At 45.9% G+C, this 11,842-nt stretch overlaps 2 protein-coding genes across 2 annotated transcripts in view; both read left to right on the top strand.

Annotated features, from left to right (window-relative positions):
- The first annotated feature begins 376 nt into the window (after positions 1 to 376).
- Positions 377 to 4,384, top strand: Rassf (Ras association family member). The gene is made up of 8 exons (XM_020958722.2): positions 377 to 865; positions 965 to 1,059; positions 1,126 to 1,308; positions 1,374 to 1,565; positions 1,634 to 3,075; positions 3,139 to 3,465; positions 3,518 to 3,622; positions 3,682 to 4,384. Exons 1-8 carry the CDS (start codon positions 826 to 828, stop codon positions 3,740 to 3,742), a joined length of 2,445 nt encoding a protein of 814 aa, XP_020814381.2. The 5' UTR covers positions 377 to 825; the 3' UTR covers positions 3,743 to 4,384.
- A 1,040-nt stretch (positions 4,385 to 5,424) lies between these two features.
- Positions 5,425 to 11,842, top strand: part of Cow (Proteoglycan Cow) — a 46,860-nt gene continuing 40,442 nt past the window's right edge. Inside the window, 1 exon segment of the mRNA XM_020962020.2 lies at positions 5,425 to 6,287. Coding sequence (XP_020817679.1) covers positions 6,153 to 6,287 — 135 coding nt within the window. The 5' untranslated portion in view covers positions 5,425 to 6,152.

Here is an 11,842-nt window from a genome sequence, read left to right as displayed (position 1 = left end):
TACGTCCGGTACAAATTTAATATACTTTCATGAAGCAGATGTGGTTATACAGCTAGTGGAACAAGGATGATTCCTAATAATAATTTCAAAAACATAACATAACAACGATTGTAAAGACTATCGATTTTTTCTATGAAAACATCGATTAATTAGAAAATGGTGTCACGAAGTTTGGATACCCTGTACCGATAATTTATATATACAAAATCAAAATATATATTAATCGATTTAAAGTGAAACATTTATTTTTGAAAACTTAAACGCGAAAACAGAACAACTTTAAATTTGTGTTCAAAACTATAAATATCGGTTACCTTCCGGGTACTTAGGAGGGAATCGATAGTGCCCATAACAATCGCTCTACGTTGTAATCGATAGAGTTATTGCTGAACTTCCACCTCTATTTCATTGTTCTGTTCTCTTTCTGCTGGTGCTGTTTTGGTTTTGGTGCAATTATCTATTTAAGAACGCATAACACTCGATGCACCTGCCTTGTGCCCGTCGCGTGGGTGTGCACAGTGCCAGTTTCATTTATAAAACTATGTCTTTCTCACGTTCACCGGCGCCGATGGCCAAGTGACCGCACATAGTCCCGCACTCCACCTCCACTCCCCCATGTGTTTACCCTTTGTCTTGCGTTCTATTTGCGTTTCGTGTCCGCTCAAAATCGCCTCATTTGCATAAATCCCGTGGCGTAACGTGAGTTTGGCCCACATCCCGCGATCGAGGGAGCTAAAGCGGAGGAGCAGCAAGAGCGCACCCGGAAATTGGGAATTGGGACTCTGGAATCGTTGACCTGTGCAGTTTGGAGTCAACTGGAGAAGAATGTGGAAGTGCCACAAGTGCGGCAAACCCGTTTTCTTTGGTAATACACACACCCACGTCCGCACACACTTGCAGCTGCGAACAGGCCCTGATCCGTAAATAAATCGTATGTAATTATTTTCATTTATTCCAAACACAGCGGAACGTAAACAATCGCTTGGCTACGATTGGCATCCGGAATGTTTGCGCTGCGAGGAGTGCGGTAAGCGGCTGAATCCCGGCCAGCACGCTGAGGTGAGTGTAACAGGTGATGTTTAGCCGCATGATCTCGATGCATCTCTGTTTTGTTGCCTTTTTTAGCACAAAGGTGTGCCTTACTGTCATGTGCCGTGCTATGGAGCGCTGTTCGGACCTCAGCTCTTTGGCCATGGCACCAGGGTGGAGTCGCATAAGAGCTACGGGGTGAAGGGAGCCCAGAAGCCGGCAGGAGCTCAGGCCAATGGCCCCAGCCTTCCGCGTGATCACCTGGAGTCCAAGCTGAAGGTGCGGCATGCATAAGCCAAGGAACCCAGTTCTAGATGACTAATAAAAGTCCCATGTACCGGCAGGTCTACAACCAATTCTACGACAATAAAAGTCTGGAGATACGCAGCCGCGAGGTGAACAACCGCTTGGTGCTGGAAGGAGCCCTGCGCGTCTACTGGGGAGTGCAGGGAGTGATTCACCTGAAGGAGGATGACGACCAGCGGACGTTTGTGGTGCGCAAGAGGAATTCCTGCCGTGTGTCTAAGGCAGCAAATGTAAAAAAATTAACCATTTAAAAAGCAGATAATGTACTAATGTAAAACCACTTGTGTGTCACCCTTAGGAGAGCAGCTCGGATAAGGAAAACGAGGTTAGCGAGTCACTTGCTCCGCCCACAACCACAACCGGCGAAGTGGACCAACTTTCCACGGATGTTTCGTTGTCTGAGAGCATGACCTTCGACTCGTGCAGCCTCAACGAGATATCGGAGCTGCCTACAACCCCCGACGATGCGTCTGCCAACACCACAGGGAACAGCAAGGAAGTGACCAATGGCAAAGTCTCCAACGACGACGAGGATACGACCACCACAGACTCGTCTGGCACGCTAGTGGAGGCACCCACTGCCAGCACAAGCTGTGTGTCCAGCACGCTACCCTCTAAGCTAGGGAATTTGGAGAAGCTGGACTGGGATGATATCGATGATCTTCTACAGGTGGAGAGGCGTCACAATGATAAGGATCGCATTTACGAGACAATGCCTGTTAAACTCCCCTCGTCGCAATCATCCAGCGACAGTTCGCCCAGCAAAACGTCAACGGACAACACCACGACCACCACGGAGTCGAGTTCAACACAATCTGCCACCACGGAAAGCAGCAGCTCGGATAACTTTATGACAGCCACGGACTCGTTAACTGCAAACACAAACACTCAAAATACCACTACCGCGACCACCACTGAGACCACGGTGGATAACTATGAGACCTCCGACGATGCTACCCTGAAACCAATGGACTTTGAGGACTTTAAACGCAGTGTGCATCAGGACTACGTCAATGGGACAAATTCCTTCAAGGAACCCAACGACGACACCCTAAAGCGCAATCAGCCTATTGATCCGTCTCGCATCCACGACTCCCTCAAGCTCTACGGCGAGAACTCGGTGATGAGCAAAAGCTTTAACTGTGAGCATGCGTTGCGCTCAATAGATCCCACACTGATCAACGACACCATGAACTTGCGCAGCAGCGTGGGCTCTCCGCGCTCGTCGCAGCGCCAATATGCCTTGCAGAAGAGTGGTTCGGCCTCAGCAACCACAGCGGCTCACAGAGGGGAGCCCAAGAAGCCATATCAGCAGGGGCGGCAGCTCTTCGAGAAGGGTATAAATCGCTCAAAGTCGGGACCCAGTTGCTTCGTATATTCTGACAGCGATGACGACGATGAGGCCACTCTAAGACCCCAACGTCTGGCCACCATAAGACGCAGCGATATCCCTCCCCGGTACATTCAGATCCAGATGGATTGCTATCCCAAAGAGAATGCTGCTGCTGCCAGCGAAGGTGAATCCAGCCGTGCAGATGCTCCGTCCATAACCAGCGGAGCTGCTGCCGGCGATGAGCTCACCCAAACCGAGGAACTGTACACAGCGAGCGAGGGAGTTGGAGGCCCCGAGGGCGATGGAGCCGGAACGGCGGGGTTGCACGTCACCGAAGATGGCGTAGTGCTACGGAGACCTCCACGTACTGGAGCTGCAGCAATCAAGCGACGTAGCGGAAACCGCCGGTGAGTTGATAAAGCTTGGGTTTCAATATCAGTCTCGTAATCAGAATCTCTTTTTGTGTACAGTTCCCGAACCAAGCTGAAACGTCGGTGCTCTATCAATGGTCACTACTACAATCGAGAGACTTCGTTTTTTACACCGCCCTATGGTTCTCAGATGTCTGTTTGGGTCTCCTCGATGGTGACCACTCCGGAGGTTATTAACTTGGTGCTGGAAAAGTACAAGGTGGACAGTGCGGCGGAGAATTTTTCGCTTTTCATAGTGCGTGACAATGGGGAGCAAAAGCGTTTAAGGGATGACGAGTATCCCCTGATAACGCGCGTTACTTTGGGTCCTCATGAGGATGTGGCACGTATGTTTTTGGTGGACGCCCGGAAAACAGATGAAATCAGGTAATAATACCAGAAATCTATTATGGCCTTTATTTAACAATTTTGCTTTCAGTAATGAAGTTGCTCAATTTTTGAACCTATCGCTGCCCGAGTGCCGTGCCATTCTGGAGCGTTATGATCAGGAAGTGGCCCGCGAAGTGGCCAAGATAAAGGAAAGGTGAGTCTCATTATCAAATTAATTAGTGGAAAAACTTTGAAAAAATGCATTACTCACAGATACGCCGAACTGCGTCGCCGCATTGTGAGCCGTATGGAATCTCTAAAAGTGCATTTGTAAAACTCAAAACGGAATCTCTGGCGGAAGAACAATTTTATATTAGCCATAATCTGTGTGCGGCCAAATGTGTCTGCAGCAGCCCAGCTAAAAGTATTCACGTTTTTATACCAGAAATATATTTTTATGTAGCATTTAGAGAAAATTACGAACTAGCAACATTAGGCGCCCAGTGAACAAAGCAGCTGCTGCACGTCGCAAATATTTACCTTACGATTAGGGGTTCTTATCTTCCCAGCCGAAACTAACAATCATTACCAGGCATTTCCATTTGTTTAGAAAGCGTTTAAGACTTGTAACTAACCAAAAAATAATTATTAATCAACCACATTACCATGCAGCTCTTTGTTTTGTGTTTGTAATCCAAATATGAGTGCTTGCAGTCACGCAAAAAACGGTGTCATGTATCTATTGTACAACGTTTAGCACTTAAGCCGTGACATGAAGCACAGATCCTGCTACTAGTGTGTAGTTTAAAGCCATTTTATCGAGAAATCAGTTCGATTAGCAATTGCAATGACTGCAAAAAACAATAACAATAACTGTACACCCACACATACATTACTATGATACATATTGCATAACATGGACTTGTTGATTGAAAATCATTTGGAAATCCAATAAAATGTAAAGTTTTACAAGAAAGAAGCACCGGCTGTGACTGTGACCAGCAGAGCGAAGTTTAAAGCCCCATGGCGACCGACAAATTTCGGCAAGTTACTATCCCGTAGTGCAAAGGGGCGGACTTCAAGGCAGCAAACAGCAGGAGCAGCAGCAGCAGCAGCAGCAGTAGCAATACCAAGTGTGAGTTGAATATTCAAAAAAGGCAGCTACCGGCGCCAGCCGTCCGTACAGAAATAGGGATCAAGTGGAGGCGGACTGGAGCACACACACACAACACATGGGAGGGGCCGGGCTCCGAAGCCCTGTCCGGGCCAAAGCAGCCATCAAAGCACAAGTCAATGATGCCATTATAATAGAGCAGCGATGGAGGAGCAGAGGAGCGGCGCGGTGGCGACGACAACGATGAGGACGAGGACAAAAGTAGGCAAGCACAGGCTCACTCACATAATAAATGCACACCCCAGAACGGAGAAGTGTGTGTGCGTGGCTATTAATTTGAAACTGACAGAGCCTACGGGTCTGGGTCCAACTACAACGTGGCTGGGACTCTGGCTACACAGGGTCGCCGCGGCTAGAGGACCAGCGGCGTTTGGCCAGCCTCCGAGGCGCGCTCATGCCGATGATGCTGATGCTGACGCTGACGCGTTAAATGGTTTTGGGGTTTCCCGGCCAACAGCAGCCTGGTCCAAGTGTGCCAAGCGCCAATACATAAAAATCAACAGCCAGCGACACTAGCAACAACAGCTCAAGTCCATTTGGGATGCGGAGTCGCATTAGGCGCCAGTGGCAGGTTCACGACCCGCTGCCTTGGCTACAGCAATTATCGCTTAAGAGAGCCCGCATTCCAGAGCTTTGGGGCGCTGGGAAGCCCGAAGAGAGGCCGGAAAATCGATTTTGGATGTACGCTGGTCGTCGTTTGTTTTGTTGGTGGTGGCAGTCTGGAAATTGCCAGGCAGTTGTTGCAGCAACGGAAGGGGAATGGTGGGAATGCCACAGAAGAGAGAGAGAGAGCTAGGACACATTGCGCATACGCAGTGGGGTACACTGTTCGAAAGAATGTTTGAATGATTTGGTTTTTTTTTTGTTATAATTTACAGCCTACGAATTTTAAAATTTTTAAAACACAAATTATAATATTATATATCACCATTTTTTTACTTTGGTAAGTGGTACTTGTTTTGTGTAAATTGTCTAAAATTGTGCATAAATATTAGTTTCTATCTGAAATAATATGACTAAACTTTTATAATTTAAATCTATAAAAATTCTCACGATTCTCCTGACAACTCTAGCCGCATCCAGGATGTTCCAGACTGCCTCTCTTAATGCATCCTGTCGCTCTTTTAGCGCTCGGCGCTTGTGTCGCAAAATTCCAATGCTGACGCGATGGCTGCCACTCAGAATCTCGAGGCGAAGTCGCTCAGTTTACGTTTCGGCCGCGTCGCCTTCAGTTCTCTAGTGTTCCGTGTCCAGGCTACTCTGTATCCGCGGAGACGCCTGCGATTGCAAAAGCAAAAACCAAAAACCAAAACTCATTGTCATTCATAGTTACTTTCCGTGTGTGCGTGTGGATAGCGCCAGTGCGTGTGCGTGAGTGCGTAAACCGAAGGCGTCCGTAGTTTTCCACGGGCTAGCACGGCGATTAAGACACCGAGAGCGGAACCCGTCAACAGGGAATCCCTTAAAGCACTTCCTCAGCCTCAGCCTCAGCGCTCAGTCTCAGTCTCAGTCTCACTCAGCGCCACCGTCGCCATCTCCTTTTCCTGTTCCTGGACGCCATTCATCAGCCATGAAGCACTCGCCGCTGATTGCCAGCGCTTGTCTCGCGCTGGTGTTGATGTCATCCAGCCTGATTGGCAGCTCGGAGGCCAGAAAGAAGAAGTATGTCGGCGAGACGGGTGGCGATTTTGAGTTTATCGATGAGGTAAGTCCCAAATGGCTTCGCGGCAGCCCCATTTACTGTCTCCCATTTCCGCTTCCACCGGAGGTGGATTCTCCGTCTGAGTCTCCGCCTCCCAGTTTGCCGTCTTCCTGTCTGTCTCCCATCCATAATACGCCTTAAGCTGACTGCTGACTGGTGACATTTGCCAGTGCTCCAAAGGGGCAAGTGTGTGAGAGCAAGTGGATGCATGGAGAAAAGCTTGGGCTTCTAACTGTAACTTAGGAGATCCTAATTGCACATATATTTTTGCAGACATTTTTTTAGAGGATATGGGATGTTAATTTTATCATCGGTTTATAATTATATTTTCTCACCTTTAAACCACAATGATTATAGTCATTAAAACTGGACTAGATTATGATGTATTTATTGGTGCATTTATTTAATTGATTTGGAAAGAATTTATATTCATCTTTTCATATTTTTAGTTATTCATTAGCAAAACATGTTTTAATGACAGACAACAGTTTGTGCTTTATACTTAATACTTATGAACTATTTGAAAAGTTACGTTTCTATATAATATATAGCTGTAATTAAGTCCAACTCGTTTTTAATTCTAGAATTTTGTTACTCTTTTCATGTGAGTCTAATTGTTAAAGCTTCTCAACAATTTTTAAAGCATTCCGTTGTTTAAAACTGATTCAAATTAAAATAAAGAAAGAGAACACTTTTTAATTCTTGCAGAAACCCATTTCGCTCGATTTAATTAGCATCAAAAATCATCCATATCCACTATCGTGGTGTACTTTTAAACAGTTTGAAATGTTTTTAATGGGATTACCCAGAGGGAATCCTCAATGCAAAAGTGGGCCTTGTTTTTTTTGCTCTGTGCGTGTGTGCGCTGTGGCATATATAACGCCATTGCGCTTTTATTTGCCCAACTTTTTTGCCATCCCGTCGTTGCTGAGGTTTCACACCAACAACTTCCTGTTGTGCTGTTTTTGTTATTTTTTTGTAGGCCCAAAAAAGAAGGCAAAACAAGAATAGAAGAAAGCGTAAATGCGACGTGCCAATTACTCACACAAATCCGATTTGTAGTAGTCTGTGCGCCCGTCTTCGGAGTTCACAGCGATGACCCGGCTGAGCTGGGGCTATCTATGGCTCCGCTCCTGTTCTGTTCCTTGGCACGCACCTTTCCGGATATCGGCGGATCCGGGTGGGGGAGAACGGGAGCTAGAGCAGGAGGAGGCAGGGAAAGGGAACCTAGTGAAAGATGGCAGTGGATAGCTAGAAAATCAATAGCATTTGGCAGTCTTGTTGTCGTTTGGCTGCGCGTAAACTATGAAGTAAGCGCTAAGCTGCTTTCGCTCTCTCTGAAAGCAGCCGAACCACCCGGTCGATCCACCCGAACTACCCGAGGCACCCCCTCTCATCAATGACCGTTAGTCACAGACGCAACGTCGTCGCTTTGTTTTTTTCTCGCCCATTTGCCTGGCGCTTTGCTTACTCTCTTTCTCCTCTTCCGACTTTCGCCTCTACTCTCTACTCTAGTTCCTATTCTTTTTTTTCTGTAGTATTCCTTTTCCGTTATTTTTTGTTGTATTCCGCTTTGTGTGTTGTGTTGTGTTTGTTTGTTTGCCATTTTGGTTTTCTTTTTTTTTGCGTTTCCTTGCCCTTTTCTCGTCCCCTGTTGTGTGTGTGTGTGTGTCTGCGTGTATGTGCTAATAGTCCGCTGCATAAGTGTGTGTATACACACACGATAGCGGCCTTCAAGCAAAATTATTGCGATTCGCAAAAGTTTCCATGGCAAAAAGTGAAAAAAATGTACGAAAATAAGGCATTTGAAATTTTTGCCAGGCGTCGTCACATACATACGCAGAATTTTAAACAGTTTGCAAAAAAATAAACCGAATCCACGCACATGTGTCCTTGTGTTTTGTATTTTGTGCCTTTCGTGCGTGTCACCCATACAAACAAAGGCTGCCAATTTACAGCTTCGTCTTGACTCCGTCCGGACTCCAGAGTCTTTGTTTCCGCATAAATTTCACTTTGATGTCCTTTAATTCCCTTTTTTCTATTATTTTATACTCGCAGCGTTTATTTTTTATATCGTCTGAGTGCGTATCGCACATTTTCGCCTTCTTGCCGACATTTCGGCCATGAATTTCACTTTTTATTCGCAAAGTTCGGGCGTTAGGCAAGTATTCGCCAAATGGCATAAATTATTTGAAAAGTTTATATAACCAAATTGTTGGCATCTGAGAGGGGAATTTCAATTTGCTGAGATTTTCAGTGACACTGAATTTTGACACATGGCTGGAATCTGGTTCGGTTATTGTGTGACCTCCTCCCTGGTTTCCTTTTTAATTGAAAAGTTTGCCCCGGAAGTGGGAGGTTTTCTTAACGAAAGTTTTGCAAAGTCAAATAAGACTAAACTCCAGTCTGGAAGAAACAATGTTTAGCTTAGGATTTAAGCTTAATGCTTGTGGAAATCATATCTGTGCGTCCCAAGGTAATTTGCCCGGTTATCTGCCGAATAGCGGAAGTAATCCGGGCGAGAAGGAAGTGCCCCCAAAAAGTATGCAGCACAAAATAAATAACCATAAACAGTTGACGTTAATCAAGCACAAAAGGATACGCACACAGACACAGACCCAGGCAGAGCTCCGTTATGATTTATGCATGGCATACATTTCCATTTCCATTTCCATTTCCATCCCACTTCCATTTCCATTTGCCGGTCCAATTTCGATCCGCCTTTGTGTAAGCCCTGCATTAGTCGTAAAAATGATAATAAATTAGCCGGGATCGCAAGGAATTCCCTTGATTTGCAGCCACCGCCTTCGGGCTGTCAACTAAGCAATAATCCGGAGCCATTCATTGCCAGCCGCCCATCTATATACATATGTACATATATGCATAATCAGCTAGACAAACACACAGGACTCTTACTAGGAGTCTACAAGTCGGGGCTCTCGTCCATCGATTACCAACAAATGACGCTATGTTTGTCAGCAGAAAATAAATCTTTGCATTGTGCATTTCGCAATTTGAGCGCTGGGAAATTGTGTTGTTGCAGCACAAAATATATAAAAATGTGAGTAAAATACGAATAAAATAGAAATAGACTCCAGGCTACCAGCACACAATGACAGGCTACACTACGTAATGTATGCAAAACGCTCCCTACTCTACGTTATATGCAGACAGCCGAGCTTTTGAGCTGGTGTGTGTTTTTGTGTGTGAAATGGCTGGCAGCCATAAACTTGATATGTATAATTTTGTATAAGCGCCACTTAGAGCCAGTACCTACATCTAGGTGTCTCCGTCTCCCCTTACCAACAACTCCAACAAATCCTCTAAACTAAATCAAAATGTGGGCACATTACAGTTTTACTTGTGGCTGATATCCTCCTCCTGCCTCCTGGTCAGCGAAGTTGGGGCTGTATTTTTATGGCCATAAGCTTGGCCATGAGATGGATAGTGTCTGGTCCCAGCATCATCCGGGTGACCCCCGCACCAAAACAACATTCGGGCAGTGCAAGTTATGTAATAAACTTTTATGTTGTCAAACTGTTGCATAAATTGCCAACACGCAGCCAAAACTTTGCAGGATGCTAACTAGGATCTGTGATGTGTGGTGCGCGGCAGGGACATCATGGCCCGAGAAGTTATAAAAACGGTTGTAAAAGTTAACGACATAAGTATTCGGCTGTCTGGCCATTTCTCCCGGGCATTAGCACCTATTTAGGGTTCCGATCTGGGAGAGGTGAGAGGAGAAGCCCTCACAGAAGTTCAGGTGCGGAAAGCCAGGCGATGTTGGGGGTTTCATTAGCATTGCAATTTCCAGAGCTGTTCCCACGGTTCCCAGCCAAGTTAGATTTGCATATTGCATGCCAGAACGAATGCCAGAAGCCGGAAAAACCGAACCGAAAATCAGCCAGGGAACTCAAGCAGCTGAAATTTCGGAAACTAGCAATTTTTTCGTTTTGCCTTCGTGCTACGAAAATTTCCCTGGAGTGACACACAGGTCCAAGACCGTAGGAAATATGACCCGAACAAGACAAGAAACGATTTCTCTGTTTCTTCAAAAAAAGAAAAAGAAAAGAAAGATATTGGGGAAAAACTTATGAATCCAGTGCAAACTTTACTCACTTTACTCTCTTATTCACCGGCCCACGCCCACTTATCATCTCCTTGTTGTGCATTCAGCTTTCGTCTGCTTTATGCTCTCCGTTATCGCATTGTGTCCTGCGTCCTTGCGTGCTTGCCAATCCTGGCAACCCTTCGCCGCCAGTCGGTTAATTTCCTTGTGGCAGGAGTCGAGTCCTGCACGTACACATTAGCAAATTGCCTGCATGTGAACGGGAGCTGAGCAACGGCAGGTACACGGTATGCCTGCAAATGGCAAAAGGAGAATGCTTTGCTGCTCGCCGAAGGTTAAAAATTGCTAAGAATCGTTTATGAAATTGCAACACGAAAAGCCACAGGCACTAGCTGTCTTTTCCTTTGATCAGCGATACTAATTAAGAGCTTAACTAGGGATTTTTAGAACTATATAAACTATAACTTTAAGTAACCGAAGTAAGGTATTATAAGAAGTATTCCCCAGTATGTACTCTGCCTGTTTTACATGGCAGCCTTAGGCTGCATGGAGCATCTTTCATAAATCTTACCCTGCGTCCCCACCAATAAGACAAATTGGTTTTGGAGCAACAAAACTTCGTTGTCAGCTAAGGCGAAACTAAAACATTTTTTCTCCGACTTTCCCATAAAGGGGAAAACTTGAGCAAACTCATTTTTCACTTTCATATTGTTGGGTGGCAGGACCCAAAACAGCTGGAGGACTCCGTGTTCATATCCACACAACCAAACTCTTAGCCCGTCTCCATCTATTGAGCCACTCAAACGTATGTGTGCCACTTAACTGATTATGTAAGACGAGCTGCGGGCCGTGTGTGAGTTTGGCTCCAACATCTGTATTTACTGCCGGGCCAATATTAAATTTTCATAGCCATGCATGGCCATGGAGCGAAGCGGGAACCCGGAGAGAAATGTGTGCAATTTTAATTAATAGCCGCAGGATGATGCCTGGACAATTTGGTCTAGTTAGGCGACTCGGTCACATATTGCAACTAATGAGTTTTCAAGGGGTTTCTGGACCGGTAAGGGAGCCCCAACTTGTAGGTAGCTCTTGGCCCTAAATCGAAACTGCGAATCTGTAGGTTGGCCTATCAATTACCCGGACACAATGACCAGATATTCGGGGGAAGCCGGGGCATTAGGCTTTATGGCAGGCAGCTAAGCACATGTCAAATGGGATGTCGCATGGTCTGCTGAAGGATCTGGCTTGGTCTTGGAGTGCCGAACTTGGTGGGCGCGTGGGATGAGTGCCAGCCTGTTAAGCTGTCATTATTTATGGCCTGACTCAAGGAGCGTTTGCTGACAGCATTCTCGCAGTGATTTCGAGACGACGAAAACAGTTACAAATTATGCATATTAATTGTTTTGTCTGCGGTTGACGCAGAGCCTTGGGAAAACAATGCAAAAAAAGGATGAGCTACGAATGAGGGATACTCACTGTCTCCTTGCAA

This window comes from Drosophila serrata, unplaced genomic scaffold (genome assembly GCF_035046125.1).
Source record: "Drosophila serrata isolate PLE 108 unplaced genomic scaffold, ASM3504612v1 contig_295, whole genome shotgun sequence".
NCBI lineage: Eukaryota > Metazoa > Arthropoda > Insecta > Diptera > Drosophilidae > Drosophila > Drosophila serrata.
This window is presented reverse-complemented; position numbering and strand designations above follow the sequence as displayed.

Excerpts from the sequence above, each read along its gene's own strand:
- Rassf (XM_020958722.2), top strand. The coding sequence starts at position 826 with ATGTGGAAGTGCCACAAGTGCGGCAAACCCGTTTTCTTTG. Across the intron at positions 3,076-3,138 it reads CGACGTAGCGGAAACCGCCG|TTCCCGAACCAAGCTGAAAC; the intron begins GTGAGTTGATAA and ends TTTTGTGTACAG. Across the intron at positions 3,466-3,517 it reads CGGAAAACAGATGAAATCAG|TAATGAAGTTGCTCAATTTT; the intron begins GTAATAATACCA and ends TTTTGCTTTCAG.